At 47.9% G+C, this 27,140-nt stretch overlaps 3 protein-coding genes across 4 annotated transcripts; 1 reads left to right on the top strand and 2 right to left on the bottom strand.

Annotated features, from left to right (window-relative positions):
- Nucleotides 1–508: 508 nt before the first annotated feature.
- LOC140522241 (complement C4-B-like) lies at nt 509–20,109 on the bottom strand. 2 transcript variants are annotated; one of them, XM_072637449.1, is made up of 41 exons: nt 19,967–20,109; nt 19,564–19,762; nt 19,091–19,292; nt 18,843–18,913; nt 18,664–18,752; nt 18,320–18,402; nt 18,094–18,190; nt 17,809–17,914; nt 17,574–17,700; nt 17,216–17,331; nt 16,896–17,075; nt 16,541–16,726; nt 16,196–16,381; nt 15,876–16,031; nt 15,409–15,535; nt 14,943–15,017; nt 14,661–14,855; nt 14,420–14,531; nt 14,234–14,304; nt 13,682–13,821; nt 13,373–13,570; nt 13,019–13,070; nt 12,739–12,828; nt 12,314–12,523; nt 12,040–12,115; nt 11,727–11,883; nt 11,455–11,592; nt 11,185–11,356; nt 9,834–10,066; nt 9,558–9,725; nt 9,145–9,204; nt 8,609–8,702; nt 8,319–8,502; nt 7,956–8,046; nt 7,446–7,520; nt 2,387–2,489; nt 2,017–2,106; nt 1,535–1,630; nt 1,267–1,350; nt 1,029–1,161; nt 509–876 (listed from the first exon to the last, which is right to left on the bottom strand). In XM_072637449.1, the coding sequence occupies exons 1-41, from the start codon at nt 20,029–20,031 to the stop codon at nt 735–737; spliced, it is 5,229 nt and encodes a 1,742-aa protein (XP_072493550.1). In that variant the 5' UTR covers nt 20,032–20,109; the 3' UTR covers nt 509–734. The 2 variants fall into 2 exon arrangements, with proteins under 2 accessions (XP_072493550.1, XP_072493549.1); XM_072637448.1 differs by lacking the exon at nt 2,017–2,106 and having other exon boundaries at nt 19,967–20,108.
- A 501-nt stretch (nt 20,110–20,610) lies between these two features.
- On the bottom strand, nt 20,611–24,042 carry WHR1 (winged helix repair factor 1). Its single transcript, XM_072637534.1, has 7 exons — nt 23,892–24,042; nt 23,646–23,782; nt 23,072–23,167; nt 22,525–22,664; nt 21,855–21,952; nt 21,535–21,682; nt 20,611–21,032 (listed from the first exon to the last, which is right to left on the bottom strand). Exons 1-7 carry the CDS (start codon nt 23,989–23,991, stop codon nt 20,987–20,989), a joined length of 765 nt encoding a protein of 254 aa, XP_072493635.1. The 5' UTR covers nt 23,992–24,042; the 3' UTR covers nt 20,611–20,986.
- A 28-nt stretch (nt 24,043–24,070) lies between these two features.
- Nucleotides 24,071–27,073, top strand: DXO (decapping exoribonuclease). Its single transcript, XM_072637495.1, is given in 8 exon segments — nt 24,071–24,125; nt 24,128–24,411; nt 24,889–25,256; nt 25,662–25,897; nt 26,034–26,253; nt 26,380–26,515; nt 26,668–26,762; nt 26,850–27,073. Coding segments are annotated over 8 exon segments (1,551 nt in total). The 5' UTR covers nt 24,071–24,082; the 3' UTR covers nt 27,019–27,073.
- Nucleotides 27,074–27,140: the final 67 nt, after the last annotated feature.

Here is a 27,140-nt window from a genome sequence, read left to right as displayed (position 1 = left end):
GGAAATGCAGAGCCAGGGCCAGGGGAAGCAGAGGTCATAAGGAAGAGAGAAGGGAGGGAATAAAGACTAATAGGAAAGAGGACAAGATGGTGAACAACAATTCAAGCAAATGGAGCAGGGAAAGAACGAAGGGAATGCAGGAATTTGTTGCCATGAAACGGGAAATATGATGCTGAGAGAAATAGGTTCCCAATGGGATCGATTCCAAAGTTATGACAGACATGTCACTGGATGTAAGGATGTGCAGTTGGGTGAATACTAAGTACGCAGAAGACTAGGAGAGGTGAGAGGGTGTGGCAGGAGGCCTAAGTGTCAGAAGTTGTTAAAAGGTCAAAGGAATGAAGAATTTAGTATGAGAGAAGCTAGAAGGGGTCACAGTAACTGGTAAGAGAAAAGGGTAGGAGAAGTGAAAGTGCAATACAATGGTCATAAATGTAGAAGTCATATGTCCAAGAGAAGTGGTGCAAAGAAAGTCACAAGGGTCACAAATAAGACAAATACCACTGACTTGATCATCAAACAAATTTTTATTAAGCTCTTCTCTGTCCTGGTTTCCAGTTTGGGAGATGAGGATAGGAGGGAAAGAGGAAGTCAAGAGGGTGGTCCTGAAGGAATTACACCTCCCTTTCAGAAAGAAGAAATGACAGAGCATAAGTGTGAAGAACTAGATTTAGGGTACCTGGAGTGAGGAAATTCCATGGAGGTAGAGGAGGGGAGGAAGAGGATATCACCCCCTAAACCTGACATCCCTGTGTTTCATATTTCTGGAGGAATTCATTGAGGTTGGCACAAGCCGACCGATATCGCAAGGCCTGGCAGTTCTTCTCAGAAGGTATCTCTTCAATCCAAGTCATGGAGTCCAACAAATACTGAGGCCTGTGTAGAAAAGAGGTAGTAAGGGATGTGAGCCTGAGAGGGATGAAAGGCCTGAGTCCCTGAGTCCCCTGGGAAAGGAAGGGCTTGGGTCCTCTGAGGGAAGGAGGAAGAAAAGCCAAGGACTGGGTCTCTCTGGGTCACAGATAACTCACTGTTCCTTAATGTCAAAGGTGACTCCATCAAACCCCATGATCAAGTATTTCTTCCCAGGCTCCAACTGCAGGCGACATGAGATTCGAACCAGGAAGTTTCGAGTCTTACCAATACGGGCTTTGACATCCTGAGCTAGGGGAATGACAGGAAAAAAAGAAGACATTAGAGGGTATCCCCTCCATCCATCCCTCCATTTGCCAGCTACCCCTGCCCAGTTTTTGCAGCCCCTGTCAGTACTGTAGTGCAGAACATGGGTGATCCTGGTTTCAAAGACTCGGAAGGCAGCTTTGTCCTCTGCCCGAAGAACCTCAACTTGGAAACCTATTATTGGGAAGAAGGGAGCAGAGGTTACCCCAGGGGTTGAGAGAATTAGACTTGATATAGTTGAATGCTAAGTCAAAAGCTTGTTGGGTAGGAGGTGCCTAGAAAAAGTTGGAAAACTGGAGGACTTAGGATTCCTGGAGCCCTCAAGGAAAAGGCAAGAACCTGAGGGTTTTCAACTCACCATAATGCACACGTGGATCATAGCAGGCATAGTTCATCCTGACCTCTTCCTCCATTTTCTCTATGTCGGTGATTCGGTATTTTTTAGGACATTTTCCTAAGAAAGGGGAAAATAAAAGGTGTAATGGGGAAAGAAAGAGAGAGAAAGAAAAAAATGTATGTGCATGACCAACCACAATTTCAAAGAACTCAAGATGAAACATGCACTCAAAATAAAGATGGAGACTTTTCTTACTTTGGTTTGGGGTTTTTTTTTATATGGCCAAAGCAGAAATTTGCTTTGCTTAATTTTATGTTTGTAACACCTTTATTTTTCTTGTTTTCTCCCTTTGTGGAGGAGGAGGAGAGAACAGAGATACAGAAATGAAGGTTATGACTCCATTTCTGTCTGTGTCTCTCTCTGGTGCCTTCAAGATCCAAAAAGTATGTATCATATCTCCCCTGGAGCCATTCCTCACCCATCCATTATTGCTTATAACTCACCTTCTGCACACTGGCACACATCCCCAGAGCATAGTGTAGAGAGAAGTTTACTCTTACTCGGGGCCCCATAGAACACAAGACATTTCTCCCCTGTGGTGAGGATCAAGCAGTCACAGACAGGCACAAACCTGTCTTTCCATTTCCCCTCCTACTTCTCCATGAAGGAGAGGAGGAAAGTCCATGGCACAACAACAAGGAAAAAGGGGAGACCTCAGGTTTAGGGCTCCCTTTCCATCCCCAAATCAGTCTAGAAATCCAAATAATCCTATGCTTTTCCAGAGTGCCCAAGGTTCTTGTACTATCCCATCTTGGATCCTGCCCCTCCATGGGCAGAGGCCCAGCTTCTCCCATGCTCCTTCTCTCCACTCACCAGGCTCATAGTAGTTATACAGAACAGCACTCGCTGGCTGCACCAACCCCACAGGCACCTCCTGCACAGCCTCAAAGCCCACACAATCCCGAGATGCGGAAACCTGGAGTCACAGAGCAAGGATGCTCAAATTGCTATTGAGATCATCCCTGCCCCCCAATCTACTGCCTCTCTTGCTAGCGTTCTCCATTATCTCCCTTGCTCTCTGATCCCTCTTCATTTTGGTCTGTTACTCTAATCCAGAGACAGTGTCATGTAATAGGAAAAGCATTCAATTTGGTATCAGAGGACCCGGGGTCAAATCTCTTAATTACTACCTATATAAACCTGGGACAGTCATGTCATTTCCCTTGGTTTCAAGTTCCTCATCTGTAATATAAAAAGATGGACTACAATAAACTTTGGAGACGTCTTCCTGCTACAAATTTATGATGGTGGGTAGATGGAAGATGACCTTACAGAGGAAGATATGAGCAGCTGAGGGGCCAGGAAAGGCTTCCTGCACAAGGTGGTGTTTGGTCTAAGACAACAGCTACTTGAAAAGGCCTGATAGAGGGAAATGGAGCATCACGTGGGAACAGCACCAATGGAGGCCCATATGCCTGGATCACAGAAACTGTGGAGGGGATCAGTGTGTAAGAAAATTATTAGAAAGAGAAGAAAAGCCCAGGAAATGAAGGGCTAGGAATGCCAAATGAAGTTTTACTTGATCCTAGAAGTATTGGGGGGGGGGAGTCAACACATCTAAACTGAATTGTCTTTCCTTCTAAACCAACTCCCCTTCCTGATTTCCCTGTCACTACCAGTGGCACCATCACTTTTCAAGTTAGTAGGCTCAAAACCTACAGGGAAAAGGAATAAGCATTTGTATAGCACCTACTATGTGCCAAGCTAAGAAAAAGCCTTTATAAATATTATCTCATTTGATCCTCACAACAACCCTGAAAGGTAGGTACTGTCATTGTGCCCATTTTACAGTTGAAGGAACTGAGGGAAACAGAGGTTAAATGACTCGTCCAGGGTCACACAGGCAATAAGTATCTGAGGCCAGACTTGAACTTGGGTTGTCTTGATTCCAGCCCCAGGGCTCTATCCACTGTACTCCCTAGTGACCAGCTTAGGAGATGTATGTGATTCCTTTTCATCACCCCTAACAGTTGCCCATTAATATTTTCCTTCAAAACATCTCCCCTGTCTGTCTTTACCCCTCATGCTCACTGCTGCTCTACTAGTCAAGCCCTCATCCTCTCAGGCCTACTTTCTTAAAAAGCCTCCTAACTGATCTCCTTGCTTCCAGGCTTTCTCCTTTCCAGTCCTGCCACCAGATTCATCTGCTTTCATCATATCATGTGATGCAATGACTTCCCTTAGTCTGTCTTATTGCTGTGTGTTCAAAATACTGTAATACCAAAAGCTGCCAGAGGATTTCTCTTTGTGTGAAAATGGCAATATCAAGTGGAGGGAGGTTCACACTGTCAAAGGGGTCTGGGACACAGAAAAGGTAATATGGCTGCTTTTCTGGAAGCTCTACCCTTATTATCTATGCTATAATTTGGCTAAAGTTGTTAATTAGATCAAGTAGGTTTTTTTTTTACTTTTTTCTCTAGGATTCTCTAAGTATACCATCATATCATTGGTTCCTCATTACCTATTCTAATTTTTTCAATTTCTTTTTCTTCTCTTATTGCTAAGGCTAACATTTCTACTACAATAGTCATAAGAAGCATCTTTGTTTTGCCCCTGATCTTACTGGGAAGGCTTCTAGCTTATCCCTATTACATATAATGCTTGCTGATGGTATTATAGATACTACTTATGTTAATGAAAGCTCCACTTATTCCTATGCTCTCTAGTGCTTTTGATAGGAATGGGTATTTTATTTTACCAAAAGCTTTCTCTGCATCTATTAGATAACCATATGTTTCCTGCTGGATTTGCTACTGATATGATCAATTATGCTGATAATTTTCCTAATACTGAACCAGTCCTGGTATAAATCCCACCTGGTTATGGTGTATGATCTAGGGGACATATTTCTGTAATCTCTTTGCTAGACCAAGATGCCTGTTGGAACTCAGGTGAAAAAGCCCACTTTCACTTATAGGCAGAGGCAGATTTAAGTTTAGCTTATGTTAGTGAGTTTCAAGCAAATGACTGAGACAGAGAGAAATCGTTGCACATGAGGGCAGAGCTTCCAGAAGCAGTCACAGAAGGAGCTCTTTGTCTTTTCTGCATCCCAGACCCCTTTGGCAGTCTGGTATAGCATAGAGATTCTTTCCAGAATACCATTTTTAGAAGATCAAAGGAAATGCGATATTTCAGTCAGAGATTAGTTAAAAAAAAAAAAAAAAAGATGTATTTTCTCATCCTGGTCTCTTGATTTTGTCAAATTAAGAATCCCACATAGGGACCTCAAAGAGAAGAACAAGGGAGGCAGGTATCGTCAAGGTCTGTGGAGGATACCCTTCATGACCAAGAGAGGAATTTCTGGGACAAGAAAGGGAAGATAAAGCAGACTCAACCACAACTTGGGAGATGGAGTTCAGGAAAGGAATGAGAATGAATAAGGTGTCCACCAGTTTCATCCATGCCTTTCCATTGTCTTTAAACTACTATAAGCTCTGTGAAAGGAATCAGGGTCTCATGTAAAAAGCACTGCACATGAAGGGAGGAGACGGGACAAGTCATTTCCCTCTCTACAGACAGGACAAGTCATTTCCCTCTCTACATCTCAGTTTCCCCCTCTGCAAAAGAGGAATAACCCAACTTGTCCTACATACCTCACAGTTCTGGTGGGGGGAAGGTGCTTATAAATCTTAAAGCATGCAAATTTGAATTTTTTTTAAATTTAAACTTTCTAACTCTCTCAAGAACTAACAGAGTACTCAGCATACAATAGAGACTTAATAAAAGTTTCATAAGTGGACAGATGAATGTACATTTTCAGTGCTGACTTTCAGTCAACCAACCTATTCTTAGGCTGGATTTACAAAAGGCTTACTTCTCAGTACTTTATAAACTCATCAGTTCTTTGTTCTGTGTGATTTGAATTGTCTGGCTTTTTCCTTTGGTTAAATTTTTGATTGAAACAAAAGGCCTTATTAACTTTGAAGTGCTCATAACAATTGTAACCACAAAATTTAAGTTATATGCTATCTTATATTGTTTCATGTCAGTCAACTAACATTTATTAAGCACCTACTATGTGGCAAGAACTGTGCTAAATACGGGGGACATAAAGAAAGCAAAAATAGAGTCCCTTCACACAGGGAACACAGTCTAATGAGGCAGACAATGTGCAAACGACTATGTGCAAATTATATACAAGACACGTTGGACATAATCTCACTGGGAAGATGTTAGAATTTAAGGGAATTGGGAAAGCCTTCCTGTAGAAGGTGGGATTTCACCTGGGATTTGAAGGAAGCCCAGGAAACAAGAAGAGCAGCTACGTGGCAGAATGGGTAGCATGTTAGGCCTGGAGTCAAGGGGACCTGAATTCAAACCCGACCTCAAACACTTCTTAGCTGTGTGACCTTGGTCAAGACACTTAACCTCTATTTGCCTCAGTTTCTTCAGCTATAAAATGGGGGCCCTAGAGAAGGAAATGGCAAACCACTCCAGTATCCTTGCCAAGAAAACCCCATAAAAATGGGGTCATTAAAAGTCCAACACAACTAAAACTTAACAACAAGGAAACAAGGAGGTAGAGATGCATAGAGTGAGCATTCCATGCCTTGGTGACAGCCAGTGAAGATGCTAGAAGATGGAGTGACTTGTTCAAGGAACAGCAAGGAGGTCAGTGTCAGTGGACCTCAGATGGAGAGAGAGAGAAAGGATGTAAAGCATAAGAAGACTGGAAAGGTAGGGGAGAGGCTAGGTTATAAATAGCTCTTAACGTCAAACAGAAAATTTTAGAATTGGTGCTGGAGGTAATAGGGAGCCACTGGAGTTCAGTAAGTAGAGAGGTAATGTAGTCAGACCTGCACTTTAGTAAGTGATTTGACAGCTGAATGGAGGATGGATTGAGAAGGAAAGAGACTTAAGACTGGCAGACCCATGAGCAGGCTACTGCACCAGTCCAGGCAGGAGGTGATGAGGGCTTGCCCTATGGTAGTAGCAGTGTCACCAGAGATTAGGGGGAATCATACAGGAAATATTACAAAAGCAAAATGTCTCTGAAGTATCCAGTATCACATGTCTAATGGACAGCTGGAGATGTGAAACTTGAGAGAGGTTGGGCTGGACAAGTGGATCCGAGAGTCATCTGCAGAGAGATGATAATTGAAGCCATGGGAGCTAAGGGGAGCACCAAAGGAAAGAGAACAGAGGGAGAAGAGGGCCCAGGAGAGAGCCTTTGGGTGACCACCATGGTGAGCATACCTGAACTGGATGAAGATCCAGCAAAGGGGACAAGAAGGAGTGGTCAGACAGATAAGAGGAAAATCAAGGGAGAATGAAGTCCCAAAAACTTAGAGAAAAGAGAGTATAAGGAGAAGATGGAGACTGACAGCATCAGAAGCTGCAGAGAAGCCAAGGAGAATGACAATGAAGAAAAGGTCATTAGATCTGGCAATTAAGAGATCACTGGTAATTCTGAAAAGAGAAGTTTCACGTGAATGATGAGGTCAGAGTAACGTGAGGGAAGAAGAGGGAAGGTCCCTGGAATGATCTCAGTTTTTTCAGTGAAATATGAGGAATGATTCTCGATGAGAGGGTGGGGGAAGGGGAACTTTGGACAGTCTGGGGAGAGAAGAAAGGATCTGGAAAAGCAGCTATGGTGAGGAGGTTAGTCAATGAGTTCAGGACGTATAGAAGGATTGCCTTGCCACAGTGAGGGCCCAGTTATAATTATATCTCGCTAACTTATGATACATAAAGAAATATATTGATATATCTCTAACTAAACTGTCAGTTTTCTGAGAGGAGGTTCTGTGTCTTTGTATTCCTCAGATGCTTAGTACAACACTGGACTGCATGGAGCAGAGGCTGCTAGATTCCCTGTGTATCCCCCAATGGACACATATACACACGCACACTGACACACACACACACTCACCGAGTCAAAGTACAGCAGGACGTGGGGTCCCTGGGTCTCAAAGTGACTCACATAACGATCTGAGAGTGATGTCAACTAGGGAGAAAAAACTGAGGTCAAGGACACACCAGAGAGCTTCCACCAAAAGGAGCACAGCCACTGAAGGACAAAGGGGAACAAGGAGAGGAGCCAGCATGACTGCCTCACCTGGACAGGAATAACTGAATCACTGTGGGAACCCAGATGGCTGAGTCTGGACAGATAGGAGGAAGCCCAAACTCTTGGGTTCCTGAAGGCAACTGGAAGGTCACAGAATGTAGGATCATAGGTCAAAGAGCTGAAAGGCTGCTCAGGGACCATCTTTCTTCAATCCCCTCATTTTATAGATGAGGCACAGGGAATTTAAATCAATAGGTCAAAGTCATGCAGGTATGTGTCAGCAACAGGATTTGAATCATAGGTCCAGAACCTATGACTCCAGAGATAACAAGATAATTGTGACCCAACTGGGAAGGAGAAGGATAATCATACCTTTTCTAGGTCAGTCTGCAGGGCACGAAATCCACTCAGCAAGGTGATGTCTACAATAGCCATTCCAGGGAATCTGATCCCATCACTTCGCCTTTGAGAAGACATACTTTGGATGACTTCAGTTTCTACTGACCCTCAAGTACTCTCCTGCCCACCATTCAATGCTGAACACCCTGTCCATGGCTCAACTCGTGTCTCAACATCCTCTCCCATCCCCACTGAGACTCTGCCTGCTCCCCTCTTTATCACCCTGGGGTGCAGGCATCTGCTCATTCACTCCCTGGTGTCACTCCTCACCCACTCCAACAGGAACTTCTCACCTCCTTCAGGTGACAGCCCTCACTCCAGCCTACAAGCACTCACCAGATGCATACTTCATAATGCACCTTCTCCTCCTTCTCATCTCCTGCCTTGGGCACTTCCCGTTTCCTGCGGTTCCGACGTCCCTCAAATAGCTGCAGGGGTGTCACAGGGGACACCAAGGGACTTGGGTCATCTCCAACTTGGGGCTCCTCCTCATAGTATTCATAGTCATCATTGGATGATGCTAGCATTGAAATATGGATATGAGAAGGCATCCAGGTGTCTTCCTTCCCAGCCCCCACTTCCCTCAGGGACCCAAATGTACACACCCCCTCCCACCCTGCATTCACCTGCATACTGGACAGAGCCTGTGACTTTCACTTCCAGCTTGAAGTCCTTACAAGTTGTGTTTTTCTCCTCCAGGATGTTGAATTTACGTAGAATCTTGGGGAGGAAGAAGGGATTTGGTTTTGATTTTATTTGGGGGAAAAGAAGAAAATCTGGATCATTCTATCCCTACTCTTTATCTTATATATAGCCACACCTACCAGCCTCTCCCACTCAGCTCACACCATAGGACTTCTCTGTGATACAGCTGGTTAAACTACATGATGTCAGCTCTAAGATGCAGTGTTTCCACTGCACTGAGAGGTCTTTGATATCCTGTCCCGTTCTGGATAAACAGAAATTCCCTCTCTGCCTTATCAACAAGTATTTATTAAGCACTTCAAATGTGCCAGCACTGGCTCAGTGCAGGGAATACAACCACAAGAGTAAGTCTCAACTCTGATTCTCTGAACCATGGCTCATCTCCCTGGCCAAACTATCACCTCTGCCCAGGCCTCTTCTCCCACCTTGTGGTGACAGGAGCCTCTCCAATTCTCACCTTTAAGGTTCCTTTGCCATTTCCCCCGACCTTGACAGTGATCTTGCTGTCCAAGGGGAACTGTTGGAGAGTAGGAAGAGAGAAACATGTGAAAAGAGAAAACAAACAAAAGCTGTCTGCCCACTCCCCAACCCGTTCCCTCTTCAGTGGTAGAGAAATTAGCTAAGACACAGGAAGAGGATAGGAGGAAAGGAAAACAGGGACATCTAGAAAATGGGGCAGAGGGAGAAGAGAATGGGAGCTATGTAAGGGCGCCTCTCCCCACCTACCCTTCCTAGTAGCAGCAAAGCCCTCTCAGCTCAGAGGCAGAACAAGTGGGGAAGAGACAGGACAGATGGGAATCAGTATCTCTAGGCTCACTTTTGAGGCCCTAGTCCCCAACAGCCTCAGCTACCAATCCAAGGGCTTATCACCTGCAGATCGTCTTCTACCCCTGAAGTTTGATGGTTGTTTAACTGGATGACGCTGCTCTTAGTTCCCTGTCGACCCTGACTGCTCAGGGTCACATTGAGTGTGGTCTCTGTGGTCGTATGACTGGCAATCCAGTACTCAGACAGGGCATCCAGGGCAACTACTGTGTCCTGGAAAAAAACTCATATTATTCTCCAGCCTAGAACTTAGGGAGAAAACCTTCCACCCTGCCTCCCTCCCCTACCACTCCCCAGGACCCTGGACTCAGTCCCCTATACCTGGGTACTGCGGAATCCCCCTTGGAAGCTCGCCTGGTGGGTTAACCAGTTTGCAGCCTGATCAGCCAGCTCAGCCTTCCCCTCTCGCAGCAGGAGGTGCAGCAATACGTATGCAGTTGTTTCCACCCACAGTGCAGGAGCCAGGGGAGTGAGCTTTGAGGGGTCTTCCTTGGCAGCAGGAGTCGGTGAGATAACATTTTGAGACCCAGCAGCTGGACCCCAGTACAGTTCATCTGGGAGGTGCAGGCAACACAAAAGCAGAGAGGGGGAGAAAAGAGATAGAAACAGAAATAGTCACAGAGTTGGAAATGCCATCACAAAGCTTATGTCTCCTGATCCTTGAATTCTTCTTCAGTTTTTGGGTTGTACTCTTTTCTCCCCAGAGTGACCTGATATTCTTCTGAATTCCTTCAGAGCCTACAGCCTGGTTCCTTCCTTTCGTATTTCTGAAGTGTGGCCCTTCAGGAATTCTTCTGTCCTCCACTACATCCTGACTCCTTCCCAGCCTGGGCTTCTCCTGCCACAAACCTTTCAATCCTTTCCCACTGAACTCACTTTTCTAGGCAGCTGGTGGTACAATGGATAGAGCACTGGACCTGGAGTTGGGGAGACCTGAGTTCTAATTTAGCCTCAGACACATACTACTATAACAAATGCAAGTCACTTAGCCTCTACCTGCTTCAGTTTCCTCATCTCTAAGATGGGAATAACAGACTGATGCTGAGTGAAATGAAGAAGAAGCAGGAGAGCATTGTACACAGTAACATCCACAGTGTGCAAGGACTGTTTATAAAAGATTTAGCCCTTCACAGCAATGTAAGGACCTAAAATATTTCCAAAGGACTCTTGTGACAAAAGGTCATTCACATCCAGAAAAAGAACTATGTAATCAGAATGCAGAAGGAAGCAGACTATCTTCTCTTCTGTTAGGTTTTGGTTTGGTTTGGTTTGGTTTTTCTCATGGTTTCTCCCATTCATTTTAATTCTTCTCTGTAAAATAACTAAGGTAAAAGTGTGTTTAATAAGAATGTACACATAGAACCCATACAAGATTGCCCACCATCTCAGGGAGGGAGAAGGAGAAAATCTAAGACTTATGGATGTGGTTATTGAAAACTAAAAAAAAATAAATTAATTATTAAGAAACAAACATTTTTTTCAAAAATAAAAAAAGAGGGGAATAATAAGACCCATCCCAGAGGGATGTTGTGAGGACCAAACTAGAGGTTATTTGTAAAGCATGTAGCACAGTGCCTGGCACCCAGTAGGTGCTTATTTCCTTCCCTCAAGCACAAGAGCCCAGACTCATCAACTAGCTCACAGGGTCTTCACTGGGTCCTTGGATACTCACCTCCTTTTCCTTGGGCCATGGCCATAATGTTGTTATGGGCAAGATCCTGGTCATCTTTGGGGGCCTCAGTCAGGGTCAGGGCATAGGCTGTGATGGCAGCTGCATGAGATCCCAGGAGCCCAGCAGCTACCTTTCCCACCAGGAATGAGTCTGCACTAGAGATGGAGGCTTTCTAGGAGGTAAGAAGGCTCTTTGAATTCCTGGTTCCCCAAGGGAAGTTGGATTTTCAGGAAAGCGTTTGGGGACAGGGAAGATGAGCACCACATTTACCACTCTCTGCAGCTGCTCTTTGATTCTCTCCTTGTTGGGATCATCCTCAGAGGTCTGGAAGGCAGGCAAGCTATGCTGGAGGGCTACAACCACAAAGGCAGTTAGGGCCACAGACTCATCTGGTCCCACCAGGCCACCCTGGAAGGAAAAAAACAAAGGAAATCATAAGACATCACAGCATCAGGGGTGGGGAAGAGGCTTCCATGTCCTTCCCCACCTGCAGACTTGACAGTCCATAGCTCCCTCTCACCTTCACCCCTGACCCCCAGCACCTGCATATCCCTGTGGATGACTGGACAGAGGTCTTGAAAAGAGCCATCCCCAAGCTGCTTTGTCAGAAGCCACTGCACCGTCTCCCTCAGACCTTCCACAGAGCCACCCACCTGCTCCTGGGCTATGCTGAGCACTTTTAGGACAAAGGCCGTGAGCCTGGGAGAAAGGAAGGTAGGAGTCAGCACAATTTCCCAACTTTTGGTCCTCAACCCATTTTTCCCAGCCCCCCCAACCCCCTGGGAGACCCTGTGGAACTGCCCGCATCTCCCCCCACCCTTTACTCATTGCATCTCTCCTGGTGATCTATCTCACCAAGTGCTGCTGTCCCGGTGCAACCAAGCCCCATAGGAGCCATCTCTTTTCCTGAACTGCAGGATACGGGCATAGCCTTAGGCAACAGAAAAGAGTTGCTGCTTTCCTTTCCACCACCTGTCTCTTCTTACCCTCCAACCCCCCAACACTGTTTTCTGGTTCTCTAGTTGTCTCCAACCATCCCACCCCTTTTCTCCTTACGTTGCGCTCCCCCAAATTCCCTGACCTTCACCTTTACCCACTTCTTTCCCTTCCCCACACTTCTGCTTCACACCTTTCTGGATGAGATCCACTGCATGGTCCTTCATCTCAGGAGGTAGCTTTCCCCATTGCTCAGTCTTGTCCAGATAGCGGGAAGCAGCAAGTGTAGGGGACAGAGTGATCATGGTTTGTTCTGCACAACCATGGGGCACCCTCAGTAAAGACCCCAGCCCTCCTGGGGACAGGGCCCCCTCAGAGCCCATGGTGTTCATGGGCTCAGATGCTGCATGGGACAAAAGAGAAAAGAATCCATGACTGAGGTCTTCAAGTTGAAAGACTGGAAGGGCAGAAAGGTCAGGAGATTACTGGGGGATTCAGAGGCCAAAAGATCAGAAAGGATCAGAGTAAGGTCACTGGAGGAACAAAATGGATTAGGGTTACTGGGGAAAAACTAGGGGTCAGGCAACCTAGGGATCTGGAATCAGTAGAAACAACTACCTGTAACTCGAACAACACTACTGAAGTCTCCATCGGGGATAGCATTGGATGGGGTCTCCCCAGGAATATCAAAGGTACGGGCACGGAAGTCTAAAGAGAAAGAGGGGGTCAGGGATCTGGGAAAGAACATATCCTATTCCTCCATCCCTGGAGATTCTTTAATATTCCCCCTCAAATCTTACTCCTCATATATATGTACTCTAAGTTGAGATGGAAATTACTAGAGAACCAAGAAGTGAGGAAAGAACCATAGGGAGTAGGAGTCTGGGGGATCACTCACCAAGGGGGTTCAGCTTGTAAGTATACTCCTTTATCTGGACAGCTCCTTCCCTCTGTCAGGTGAACAAAAACCAAGGAGAAAATGCCTAATCCATCTCTCAAGTCTCAGACTACCTTCAAGCCCTGTTTACAGGGTTTGGGTTGCAGAAACTTTTGGGGGTGGGTGGAGGAACACACAGGAAGGAGGGAAAGGAGCTGCTGACCTAGGATTTGGAGGGCCAGGTGGAAGATTTTAGGAACTCATCCCATAAGAACACTAGGGAGTATGATCTGAAAGGGAACTGTGAATATGTTTGAGAAAGGAATCTGAAAGGTAGGTAAGGTTGGAGGATTGGTCAAGGGTCTCATCTCTCACCTCGATATGCAGGACCTTGGACACAGCATCTCCAAAAGGTCCCTGGGCCAAGACCTTAAGAGACACATCAGCAGCAGCCGTGGGCACCACGGGAAACGAGACAGGCCGTGCAGAGATAGCAGGCACCTCCACCGTGAGCACTCTGCCACCACCACCAGCAAGGCACAGCCCTTCAACAGGAGACACCTGAACATTCACCTGGTGGGGACAGGTAGAGACAGGAGGGAGGAATGAAGAGAATTTTAGGGACCAAGTAGCCCCCTCCTCTCAGTTCCTCACTTGCTTCTCCCACTCCCCACATCATCTCACAGTCAAGTTCTTATTCCAATAGTTATAAATGACAGGTCGAAGCTCTATCTGCTCAAATCTTCGGACAGAGTAGGGAAGACGAAGATGTAAGTGGAATTCTTGGAAAACTCTAACCTGGACAGGTTGAGCCACACAAAGACCTGATTGAGAGACAGAGTGACACAGCTCAGTGAGAGTGGATGAACAGGGAGGCATGATACCCTTATGGGGCATTTAGGGGAGCAGAAAAACTAAGAAGGAAAGAGAAAAAGAATAGCTATGAGGTAGGGTATGGCACAGGAGAGGCTGGCAAAAGCACAGGAAGGGACAAAAGCTGTCCCACCACAACTAACAAAGAAGCCTAGGAGGAGGTCCCCAAGGCACTGACTCTGCTAACTCTCCAGGGCAGCCCCTGGCTTCCATGAGCAGAATCTCCCCCTCCCTTCCTGGAAACTACTCCTTGGGAAACCACAAGCTAACCAGGATACCCTAAGGGACAGAAGACTCCATGTTAAGATGGCATTAAGGGAGGGAAGGCAAAGAAGAACGAAGGGGTAGCAGTACTGTGGCCACCTTTTGTCTGGGAAAGGCTCACAGCGTGGATCTCCCATGTGGTCAGGGAATCAGGCACAAGCTCATAGACCCTGTGTTGGTAGAGCATAAAGAAAATCTATCAGACCTGGGGGCTGGATGCTGGGGTCCCCAAGGGGCGTGGAAGTTTTGGGGGTGCAATCTGGAATGTCTTCTTGGCCTCCTCACTTTTTAACTTTGTCTACCGTGCACAGGGTCCAGAGCCAGTTCTCGGGGAAATAACTCCGGACAAGGATATCATCTTCAACAAGCAGTTCCTCCTCCTCCCACATGTCCTGGGCTGGGATGAGTGAAAAAGATACAAGTATGGCTGCTTACATTCAAGGCCCTAGGCACCCCAGCCCATCAGCATTCCCAGATATCCTTGACCTGGAAGGTTCCAGCCATACCCATGGTCCATAACTGTTACCTCGGGCAAGCCCTGTGCCGCCCCTGATGCGGGCCTTTTTACGAAGATTGTCAGCAAATTGGCAGCAGGACAGGAAGGCCTCGTGGCAGGTGGGCTCTCTTACCCTGGCCACTCGCTCTTTGCAGGATCGGCGCATCGGCAATGGCGTCATCCCATCCTTGCAGCAGCGCTTGGCTTGACCAACGTACTGATTCACTGTGGGCAGTGCAAAACTGTTCACTAGAAATGCCCCCCATGCACACCAGACACACCTGAGGTTCTGGCTCTAGCCTCATCACTCACTCTTCCGAAGAATCTCCTTCTGGAAATCCACATCTCTTCTCTTCCGGCTTTTATGCTCCTTAGGGCATCTCAGACCTACAGTAGCAGATGATCAAAGGAAGGAGGTCTAGTTACACGAATCCCATGTCCTGCCCCTCCCTTCCTTATATAAAACTGTTTCCATCCTTCCCTCACCTATCCCTTCCCTTTCTCCTTCCCATTCTTTCCCCTTAACCACAAAGTAGCAAACCTTGAACAGGACCTTAAAGATAATCCATTCCTACTCCCTAGTTTTACAGAGAAGGAAAGGGAAGCACACAGAGAGGAAAGCCAGTCACACATTGAATTAATGGTGCGTTTCATGACTCCCAGACCAGTGCTATTTCACACTCTCTCACCTTCCTACTCCCAGCCCTTCCATTCTCCCTCCCTAACCTCTCTCCATCCTCTCACTTTAACCCCCAACACCCCCAAACTCTCTTCTTACTGCTCCTGGCTTTGGTGAAACTCTGTCCATCCGAAAACATCAATCCGGCTGACTCAAAAACCTGGAGAGCATTGATCCCGCCCCCAGGGCCACAGCCCAGGTCATACGTGTTCATGGCAGTGAAAACCTGAGGTGAAGAAAGGCAGGAGACGCTTTTGGACATGGAGACTGAAGGGAAAGCAATGGAGAGAATTGTCAACCAAGAGGGAGGGAAAGGGAGAAGTAGGGGACTTGGTGAGAGGGGGAACAGGAGAAGCAGAAAGAGAAGGGCTGCTGTGAGAAAAAAGGGCACTGAGTATAGGGAGGACAGGGTCACAGAAAACGGTGAAGTCTACCGGGGAACTGAAATAGGACTCCTAAATGGAGAGAGGTTTGGGGGAGTTGGAGGAAGGGACAGAGTGGCCAAAGAGTCAGGGGAAAGTAGAAAAAGATGAGGAAGAGGAGAGTCTGGGGACTAGGATCTCAACCTTGTTCATGTGGAGAGGGCTGTGCCTGTGACCACCTGCTGCATACACGGCAGTATCCACAGCCCCCAGGGCTACAGTGGCTGAGGAATCTGTGTATAAATTCAGTCTTAGCTGGTCCCCAGGTCGAAGTTCTGTCCCATCCACTTTCATTTCCAGCTAGGGATAGTAGAGGAAAAACAAAGCAGGGCAATATTACTGGGAGGAAGAAGTCCCTTCCTGTTTTTCACACCTTCTGAGTTTTCTTTGAACTTGAGCCCACTTCTCTCCCTCTCTCTCTCCACCTCTGTCTCATCGCATCTCTCCTCCCCTCCACCAATTACCTTCCCCTCACAATTCCCCACTTGGACATCCACTTTCAAGGAGTTGGCGACTGGCAGACCATTGTGGTAGTAGAAGGCAACAACGCGGAAGGAAGGCACAAGTTGGAAGGTTACAGGGATAGAGATGGAGGTCACAGCCACCCTTGACACTCGCTGCATGGATATGATCTCCCCACGCGACAGAACCTGAGGGTGTCAGAGTGGTTGGTGAGACAAAAGGATACGAAAGGAGTTTCCTCTCTATCCTCCTGTCTTCCTCACTGTCTCTCCACCTCTTGGGAACAACTATCCACTTCTGCCCTGATCTTTGCTCCAACAATCCTGCTCTTACTGGTCTATCCTCACCATGTAGTAGTAATGGGAGAAAGTAGCTCCAGCAGCTCTCACAGCACGAAGGTTTAGAGTGAATGTCTGTCCCACACGGGGAGGCCTGGAATCCAGCCATTCCATGGACAAGAACCCAGAGCCTCCAGAACGTAGAGAATGGACACTAAGGGTGGCCTTTGCTGGGAAGGGGGATCCTGCAGATACCTGGGAGGAACCAATAAAGTGAAAGGTCAGAGGGACTCAGCACTCTGCTCCTTCAACTCCCAAATCTCCACCTTGCTCCTGAGTGATGAAAACATCCAGCTCTTGGCTCCCCTTTCTCCTGTCCCCACTTTTTGCCTGCCTTGCCTAGACTGTCTGCCTCCCATCTTACCGTGATCTGCAACTCTTGGGTGGCTTGGGGGATATTGATGGGGGCGCTGAGATGACCCCTCTCATCTGTGTTGAGGTTAAGAACCTGGGTATCAGAATTAACTCCTGAGGTGATAAATTTGGTGGAAATTTTGATGGGGATCCCAGAGGCTGAAGAGCCAGAGACATCCTGAACCAAGCCCTGAGGGTGGGTCAAAGAGAAGTCAGAGAAGAAGAAATAGAGGAAAAATGCTGTCCCATCTCCCTTATCTGTACTGCCTCTCCCCACCTCTCTTCTACTCTCCCTCCCCATCCTCTTTTCTAACATCCTCCAGGAATGACCTGTAGCAGGAAAGGGGTCCCTGGTACAAAATATCGCTGGGTGCTGCTGAGATCCACCACAAGTGGAGATGAGACAAAGCGCAAGGAGGTAAGTTCAGCTTCCTCGAGTTCTCCCCCTGGGGCCATAGAAATAGACAGATAGAAGAAGTCAGGGGCAAAAAAGCAGAGACAAAGAGAGAGGGGACAGAGATGGAGACAGAAAGACACAAGGATCGCTGTCTCCTTATCCTTCCCTCTCTAGAAGAAACTCATGGGTGGGAAGGTACTCAGGTTGGGGAAGGAGGAGAGACTATGTGTGGATGTCCAAAGAAGGGATCAGAGTGCAGAGGAAAGGCATGAGAGGTCTAGGGTCACCCACCAGGAGATTCAATGACAGCAGCTGCTACATAGAGGCGAAGCCCCTGAAGATTGTCCATCGTAGAGATGTCCAGTGCCTTCTGGATCTCTGCTCCTGAAAGGGTAATGCCACAGGCGCCATCTGACAACTGAGGAGGGGAGATCAAAAGAGAGAGCAGACAGCTGTGGTGAAAATTCCACCTATTACTCCATCACCCTCCCCTCTCCAAATGCCTTTCATGACTTCTGAGCCCCACCTTGGACTGCTTTTCCAGTCCTCGAAGGAATTTCTTCTCACCACTCTCATCCAGGATTCCAAATCGAATATAAGCCACGCCCTGCACTGACTTCCCATATACATACCTAGAGGCAAGGGGAATTTGGAAGGACCCCTGGCAGAAGAAGCCAAGGTGGTGGAGGGTGGGGTCGGGGAGGAAATAGGGCAAAAGTAAGAGTCCTAAGGAAGGGGGAAGAGAAGGTGAGGAGAGATGCAAGGGTTACTGGCAGTAGTACACAGGGGTGGAAATAAGGGAAAGGATTACTTGGCCTGCACATTCAATTGGATATGCACATCAACACCAGGAGCTATCAGCACATAGGGCTCTTCAGGTATGATCTTCACCTCAAAGTTGGGGAGAACTAAGTGAGAGTAGAGGGGAGGAGAAAATGTCAAAGAGCAATGAAAACACCCCTTCTCTCTCAGATCCACTATCCACCCCCAATCTTTTCTCCCCTTAGCAAACTATCTCCCTAGTCTCCAGTTCTTACCATATTTCTTCACCTCAAACTCAGTACTACTGTTGGAGTCTAAGCTGTCAGAGAATCGAGCTGAGATCCTCCAGGTGCCAGGCCTGAGAAGGAATAGAGAGGTAGCTCAGTCTAAGCAGGTAGAGAAGAGCCCAATGGAAAAAGAACGCTGTTCTTATATATGATGGAAGAATTTGGGAGACAAGATGGGGGGGCAGTTGTGAAGGTCACAGTGGGCTATGCAGCAAGCAGAATCTCTAGGGTCTGGAGTGATGTGAGTGGATGAAGGGGTAGAAAGTGAGAAGGTATTTAAGGGATATATATAGGAGTATTCCAGCATGGGAAGGGTTCAAGAAAGAGCTCACTCTGAGATGTCAGGGATCACAAAACCATCTTGGAAAATGGATTTTCTAGAAAACACCTCATTCTTCCGTACTTGAAGGCCATGAGAGTTCTAGGAGAAGAGGGACTCAGTGAACAAACCTAGAGATAGAAAGTCAGAAATTAGGGGTCATGGTGGGGGAGTTAGAAGCCAGGAACTCACCTGAACAGTAACAGTCAGGGTATCCGTGGATGGTCTCATGTTCTGATCCAGAGCAAAGACTCGGAATCGGACTAGAGGAAATGATACACAGGTGTCAGTTAGGCCAAAGGAGGGAGTTCCATGAGTTCTAGTTCTCTTTCTTCCTTCTCATCCTTTTCCTTTACAAAGAAAGTCTATTCTGTACATGGTATAACTATGCAATAAATTTGGTTTTGCATGAGAAGGAATTGAAGCTGTGGACTCCTCACCACGTTGGCCAGGGTTGTAAACGGGCTGGTCTGTCTGTAGAAAAAGGTGACCCCGACGTGAGGAAAATAACAGGTTGACACCCTGGGTGTCTGTTGATCGAGACAGAGTTGATTTCAGCCATGATGTTTTGGCCACAAGTTGCACGGAACGGGATGTGTAAAGCTTCTTGAGACCACAGCGCTCTACGTGGACCAGTGGGACCTGAGAGTAGATGAGGACAGCATCAGAGGCAGAAAGTGAAGAGTTAGAAAGAGACAGAGATATGAAAAGACCAAGTGAGAATGAGAGGCACAAAGACCAAGGGAGAGACCAAGAGCAGAAAAACAGATGCAGGGTCAGAATCAGAGGCAAGTAGGTCAATGATATGTAAAGAAAAACAGAATGAAGAGAGCAACTAGGTGAGGAGCACAAAATGACAGGAGGAGCAACTGGGGAGAGTCTGAAGGGGGCAGGGAATTGGGGGTGCAATTACCGGAAGGCTAAGTAGCTGATAGTCATGGTCAGAGTCCAGGGTAAAGGACACATCCTCAGAGCAATGCGCCGAAGGCCCTGATGGATTTCTCAGGAAGACAATACCATTGACTTTCTGCCCCTTTGGAGCTCCCTGGAGTTGCAGTCCCACTGAAAGTGGTACACCCAGGCGAACCACAGAGGGTGAAAAGATCAGCAGCCTATGGCAAAGTGGGAGGGGGGAGATTTAGGACCTGCAGCTACAGAGCTCCCTCCTTCCCTCACCCAAGCCACTGACCCACTCACCTAGCCTTCAACCAAGACCCCACTTCCCAAGACACCCAAATGTTTTTGTCCCATAGTTGCTAGGTCTCCCATCCTCAGTCTCCACAACCCTCAGTGACACAGATAGCTTTCCCCAAGACCTGGCTTCCTGTACAGTCAAGGTGAAGAGGCTTGAAACCCAAAGCAACATCCATAAGAGCTTCATGGTTGGGAAGACTGCAGGGATGGTCAATCCCAGCTGTCCATCTACTCCCTTCTGGCTGTCCTGGGGTCCAGGAGAGATAACTTTGGACTTTGCTCCACCCCTGCTTTGGTTTAGCTGGGAAAACACGTGACAATTAAGAAATACAACTGGCCCAAAGCCCAGTACTGAAAGTACTGGAATCCTGAGGCCCGGGAGGAAATCTTGGATCTCTTTTATACAGTTCTTTCTGAAACATCATGGTCTCTCTGATGTGTGCTGTCTCCCCAATCCTGATATTTATACGGGTGAAGTGAAGGTATATAAAGTGTCACCTTTCCACAACCTTGATTCCCACATAACCCTGCTGATATTTGGATGTTATTTTGCATAAGACCCACCACAAATTCTAAGGCTTGAGTAGGTTTTCACTAAAATCACAGTAATACCCATACTGTTACTGGAGACCTTTTTTAATGTTTACCTCTCTCCCATATGAATTCTGTTATGAAGGGAGGCGTCCAGACCTGGAGTTATCTTTACCCATCCCTACAACTGAGCACCATAGAAACATTACATTTAAATGAGGCCTTAAAGAAAACATCACAGAAAGACATTGTTTATTTGGCAATTTCAAAAGCAAAAATAAAAGGAGAACCCCAAAACAAAATGACATCATGTCCTATGTGAAAGATAATAAGCAAAACATTGATATAAATCTTTTCCAATCTTTCTCCTTAGCAGAGTCAGGGTAAGCACAGTCCACACCCCAAAACTGTAAACAGTAGTGATCATATCTGTCCCATCCACCTAGAGAGTCAAACAGTAGTCTCAACTCCAGACTTTTCAACGGGCAACCCCTCCATAGATGCCACTCCGATCTGTGTTAATAGTGATGTCTTGAGGGCTGCAGGTTATATCTACACCTTACTTCATTTCCCAGTGCAACAGGTGAAGTGGGAAAAGATAACCAGAATCTTCATGTCTCAGGTAGGCGAAGGAGAGTCCCAGATGTGGTGGGGACACTGTAGGGGGAAAGGGGAAAGCAAATAAGCATTTTTATAGTGTCTACTATGTAAACAGCACTATACTAACCACTTTACAAATATTATCTCATTGGATCCTTAAAAACAACCCTGTGACACAAGTACTATTATTATCCCATTTTACAGATGAGGAAACCAAGGAAGATGGAGGTTAAATGACTCGCCCATTGTCACACAGCTACTAAGTGTCTGAAACAAGATTTGAACTCAAGTCTTCCTGAATCTAGAGGTCACTACTCTATCCACTGGACCACCTAGCTGAGGGTAGAAAGGGTGGGGGTTGTGGAGGGGTGAGAGGAAAGGAAGACAAGAAAAACTAGGGTCTAGTTCTAAGGGTCTCCATGTTAACAGAAAATTGGGGTAGGCAATCAAAGAGCAACACCTATAGATCATCATGATGAGGAAGAGCTCCAGTCTTACATGATTTAGTTGAAACCTTGACAGTAGGGAAGAAAGAGAACAGGTAAAGCTACATACTTACATGTCAAGCAACTGCCCTCCAATTAAATCATGTACATGGTAGGGAAGGCCAAGCCTCACAGACAGAGGAGCTCGTCTACCTAAGAGCTCAGAAAGGGACAGCTCCCGATACTTGGATTTTCGAACCATCCCAAGTACTGCCTGTCGCCCTAGAAGAAAGAGACAGAAGCAGATAACACTAGACAATGGATGTGATCACTGGGTCTTAGTTTTGGGGGATGGTCTCTCTCCTGAGTATCCTTAGTTGGGGCAAGAATAGGGAAGGGACAGCTCTGGTTTGTGCTTTTGGAGTAATCAGAGAAAGGAAAGAGAAATCAGCACCTTTAACAAAATATTTTACAAATCTCCCAGCTCCTGGCAATGACAGCCACCAGCTCCCAGCATCTCGGACTGTGAGGACTCCAGCATTTACCAGTTGCCTAGGGTGGGAGGGAAGGGAAGGGATAATGTCACCTTTAGGAACCATCCTCCACTGCCCCTTAATTCCTACCCTAAGGAAGGAGGGAATGACAGTTGCCTGGGTCCTTTTGCAGTGAGGGAAATTTTAAAAAAAATCAATTTCATGGGGGGATATGAACAGCATACTTATGCACTGACTGTTTAACTCCTCTTTCAAGAAGAACAAAAGCTGGTCTCCTTCTCTATTATGTTGTAAGGGAAACAGGAAAAGCAACTTTGTACTGTTCCAGCATCAGTATGGTAATATAAGGATGGGGATAAGAGTGGGCAACCGTTGGAAAAACTTGATGTTTCTTTTATGCTTTTTTAAGTGATGAAATTCAACTTGAAGAAATTCCATACTTTCATGAGACACATACATCCCTCAACTCTCCCAGACAATTCAGTTGATTCCATTAACAAGGATTTGGGAGAAAGCATCACTGCTAGGCAAAGAAGGTTGTTAAGAGGAGAGTTAAAAAGAGAAAAAATTAAAATAGGACCATAGATGCAGTTGACAGTTGCCTGGGTTTTAGGCTGCCCCAAGTCTCACGTGATGTCACAGTCTTTAAAGCCAAAGGTTTGGATCATCTGATCCTGCTGAAAGCTGAGGTCTCCACAGGCTGGAAGCACCACGGCCAGAAACCTCTGCACTGTCCCTTCAAATGGTCGGCCCCTGCAAGATTCCAGGGCCTGAAGGAGAAACAAGAGGGAAAGGGCAACCAAACCCCATATTGCTTTTTATACTGTCTTCTCCCCCCACTACACACATACACACACACACACACACACACACACACACACACACACACACACAGAATTATTTCCTATTTTAACTCTATGGAGCTTGTTTATACAAAGTTACTTGCTTATTGTCTGCCCCACCCTCCCCTTATATCCTAAGTTCCCTGAGGGCAGGAACTGTCTTTTTGTATCCACTGTGCACTTAATATAAATGTTTACTGACTGACACACACAGAATATGTGCCTCTCCCTCCACAATACTTTTTTTCTCCTTCCTTCATATCCTTCCATTAGTTTTACTAGCCTTTAAGACACTCCCTGGTTCCATTATCCCATGTAAACATATATACACACACTTTGGTCTTGAAGTCCTCCGTGAAGACAATCCCCTGAGCGTCAGAATCAAAGCCAAGTTGAATGACTCGAATCTCCCCTTGTTCCCGAAGTTCTCTCTGTCCCAGGAGAGGTACCAAAATAAGAACTATCTCAGATGGGAGAGTGGGAATAGGTTAATATGTGCGAGTGGGGCGTGGAAAGGACAGCTCTTTTCTGCTACATGGCTCAGTACAGAAAAGATCATCCCACCTGTGTAGGCTGACAGAAACTAGGAGGTGGCTACTAACTGGTTAGAGTCAGTCAGTGTCCCTTCATCAGCTATCCATCCATCTTGGCCACTGCTCCACTCAACACCCCTTACTGGCCGGCTGCCTGTATGACATCACACAAACTGCCTCTCACCAGCTGTCTTTCTATCTGCCAGCCTTTCCTCACCCATCCTCCAATTGGGTCTTTCCACTGGTTCCGCTCCCCTTTCATGAGCTGCCAGTACCTGGGTCCCTGAGTCCCCTCCACCAGTTGCCCAGCCTCTGACCCATTCGCTGGTCTCCCCCTCGCCAGGCCCCGGGGCCCCTCTCGCCCGCACCCCCTCACCAGCTGCCTGTCGGCCGAGGTCCGGTCGGGCACGAGGCTGTAGACCTGGCTCTTGAGGGCGATGGGAGGCAGCGCGTCCTGGAAGAGGCGCCGGGGGAACAGCTGGCCCAGCTCCCGCAGAGCCCTGAGCACCGACCCTGGGGAAGGGGGTTCGTCAGGGCCTCGGACCCTGCTCTCTCCGGGAGCCAGCCCCGAGGGCCGTCCCGGGGCTCCGCCGGGGCACCCCTCGTTCCCCTCCCGGGTTACCTGACTCGCCCCCCGGGGGCTCCTCTCCAGACCATCCCGGTCCCCGTGGTCTCCTAGCCCCGAAGGTGTCCGGGACGAGCCGGGGACGCTTCCGGCTCATGGCCTGGGACCTCTGACCCCTTGTGGGTTTGTGGGGAGGGGGAAGAGGAGCGGGGAGCAGGCTGGGGTCTGGAGTTGGGGCGTCGGGACAAATGATGGAGTGTTCCGGGAGACCGGCTGACTGGGGGGGCGGGCCCGGCCCGGCCTCTGGAGGCGGCGCGGTCGCGGGAGGATGACGTCATAGTCCGAGAGCTCCCACAAGGAGGGACACCCCTGGCGAGATGACGCGAGCCCCGCGCTACGCCGGGACGGAGGGGAGGCGTGGACGGACCTCGTGCTAACTGGACATTCCAACTCTTGTTCCTCGAGTAAGATCTGCACCCACCCCCACCTTGGTCCTGGGCAATCCCGTGGCTGGCGCTTCCTGATTGTGTCATGCATAGATGAAGACAAGTCACATTCCCCACTTTGGGCACTTCCGGTACTGCCGTGACGTCATACAAACCCATGGTGGGGGGAGGGGGAGAGAGGGCGACCCAATTCCACCGCCCCCGCCCCGAGGTGAAGCTTGGCCTCACCACGCCCCTACAACTAGCTGGAATAAAATATGGGCGGGGGCAGGAGAAGGGAGAGCTCGGGAGCAGAAATCCATGTAGGGGACCCCAGAGGTGAGCATGGCGGGGGGCAAAAATCAGAACAGGGGCACCATGAGTCCAGATGGGCCAAGAACTTCTTCAGGCTCCCCGAGATGGGGAAGAAGTTCACGAACAGCCTCCAGGGTGGAGGTGGGCAATGGGAGAACAAGGTAGTGGGGAGGCCCGGGAGGCCTGCGAAAGGGCCCCTCTGCCCTGCACCCTCTGGCGAGATGACACCCTCTTGAGTGTCCAGGCGCTAGACGAAGGTTGTTGGCCCTGTCACCCAGCCTTGGGGTGGGGGATTCCCACTTTTGCTCCCGCAGGAGCCTATGGAGCCCCACCGTGCCAAGCGAGGAGCTGGAGAAATGAAAGACGGGGTAACAGGGGGCCCTCCCAAACGGGCTCGTCCGGCCCCTTCGCTGCCCACTGATGCCTCCCTCTACGTGGGCCCCTTCCCCTTCTATCGCCGCCCCTCCGAGCTGGGCTGCTTCTCCCTGGACGCCGAGCGCCGCTACCACGGGGACTCCAGGGCTCTGCGGTACTTTGCTCCTCCCCCAGCCCACGGCTCTGCCCCCGATTTCGACCTCCGGGAAGGCTACCCTGAGCGCTACCGGCCCCGGGACGAGGAGATTCGGGAGGGGCTGGATCACCTGCTTCGCTGGCTCCTGGAGCACCGAGGCCAGTTAGAGGGGTGAGTGCCCAGAGGCCAGCTCTGCCTGTGAATCAAACAACCAGGTACTAAGCCTGGGGTGTCATCCTTAGACTGGTTACTTTGGGTAATTTACATGACCCTCCAGGTTGTAATTGGTTGCCTTACCTGTAAAATCAGGGGTTTGAAATCAGATGCTGTCCAAGGTCTTAAAGAAACAGAATAACCAAAAATAGAGGCTGAAAGGTGTAACTAGTGCAAAATACATACTTTCTCTGTCCCATAGTTCTTTTGGCCCTAGCCTTCCTAGTATTGAGACTTAAGTTCCTCCGAATTCCCTCCTTTAGCCATTTTTTTTTTGAAGGATACCTGAATCTTGACTCTTTTTGAATGAATTCATCCTCCCCTCAGACCAGTTTCTCCCTAACAAATATGTCTCCCTCACAGGGGCCCAAGCTGGTTGGCAGGGGCTGTGGTGACATGGCGAGGGCATTTGACAAAGCTCTTGACAACACCCTATGAGCTTCGGGAAGGTTGGCAGCTTGCAGCCTCACGGCTACAGGGCACCCTTTACCTGAGTGAGGTGGAAACACCTGCTGCTAGGGCACAGAGACTTGCTCGTCCTCCACTCCTCCGGGAACTCATGTACATGGGGTACAAGTTTGAACAGTACATGTGTGCAGGTGAGAGCTTTGATATGTATTTAAAATATGTCAGCATCGCACTTTATAGTTTACAAAGTGTTTTCTCATCTCCGATCTCAAAAGTTTTTTCTCCTGTGGCTCTTCCTCTCTTGTAACTCCCTCTTTTTCCTCCTAGACACACCTGGGAGCTCTCCTGACCCTTCTGGAGAGGTCAACACTAATGTGGCATTCTGCTCAGTGTTCCGGAGTCGATTAGGAACCCATCCCCTGCTCTTCTCTGGGGAGGTGGACTGCACAGACCCTAAAGCCCCATCCACACAGCCACCTGCCTGCTATGTGGAGCTCAAGACCTCAAAAGAAATGCACAGCCCTGGTCAGTGGAGGAGCTTCTACCGGTAAGACTAACACAGCTGAATTGAGTTTAAAAAAAAAAAAAAAGGCAGAAAAATAAAGTTAGGGGACCAATACTCAGGTCCCTGTTTGCTTGGGTTTCTAGTGATCTTTTATCTCATGCTTCACAGACATAAGCTCTTGAAATGGTGGGCTCAATCATTCCTTCCTGGGGTTCCCCGTGTTGTTGCTGGTTTCCGAGATCCTGAAGGTTTTGTCCGATCACTCAGAACCTTTCCCACCATGGAGATGTTTGAGTTCGTCAGGGTAATAATAGATAATAACCTCATACTTTCCTCAACAACTTGGTCACACCTCCACTTTTTCCAAAGTTCTGCATTGGCATCTTTTCCCTTCCTTGGAAATCCTAGAGCCTCTAGTCTCCCACTATGCTTCCATCCACTTATCTCTGTCCTCAGGCTGACCAAGAAGGCTGGAATCCATCTGTATGTATGAACTTCTGTGCTGCTTTCCTCAGCTTTGCCCAAAGCACAGTCACTCAAGATGACCCCAGGTGAGAAACTCGTCTAGTTTTACTTCTCTCAAGACCCAGTCCTGTGGATGCCCAGTCCTTACGTGTCTCTCCTGCTTTCACTGCCAGGCTTGTTCACCTCTTCTCCTGGGAGCCAGGCGGCCCTGTTACTGTATCTGTTCACCATGATGCTCCCTATGCCTTTCTGCCTACCTGGTATGTGGATGCTGTGACCCGGGACTTCCCTTCACCTCCTAAGACACCCTGCCCAGGAAACTTAATTTCTCCAAGGGACTGATCAAAAGGGGGCTGGTCCCTCTTTCTTATACACACAATAAAGGCATTTTTCACTATCTAGTCTTCACTTTTGTCCCCACCTTATTTAACTCGTTTTGCCAACTCTGAAAGTCATACTCTACT

This window comes from Notamacropus eugenii, chromosome 2 (assembly GCF_028372415.1).
Source record: "Notamacropus eugenii isolate mMacEug1 chromosome 2, mMacEug1.pri_v2, whole genome shotgun sequence".
NCBI lineage: Eukaryota > Metazoa > Chordata > Mammalia > Diprotodontia > Macropodidae > Notamacropus > Notamacropus eugenii.
This window is presented reverse-complemented; position numbering and strand designations above follow the sequence as displayed.

Coding starts and splice junctions, on each gene's coding strand:
- LOC140522241 (XM_072637449.1), bottom strand. CDS start 20,031: ATGAAGCTCTTATGGATGTTGCTTTGGGTTTCAAGCCTCTTCACCTTG. Junction 16,032..16,195: donor TGGGGAATTGTGAGGGGAAG/GTAATTGGTGGA, acceptor TACTATCCCTAG/CTGGAAATGAAAGTGGATGG. Junction 2,107..2,386: donor GTATAACTACTATGAGCCTG/GTGAGTGGAGAG, acceptor TCCTCACCACAG/GGGAGAAATGTCTTGTGTTC.
- WHR1 (XM_072637534.1), bottom strand. CDS start 23,991: ATGAGCCGGAAGCGTCCCCGGCTCGTCCCGGACACCTTCGGGGCTAGG. Junction 23,783..23,891: donor GCCCCCGGGGGGCGAGTCAG/GTAACCCGGGAG, acceptor CCCCTTCCCCAG/GGTCGGTGCTCAGGGCTCTG. Junction 21,953..22,524: donor TTTAAAGACTGTGACATCAC/GTGAGACTTGGG, acceptor CTCCCACCCTAG/GCAACTGGTAAATGCTGGAG.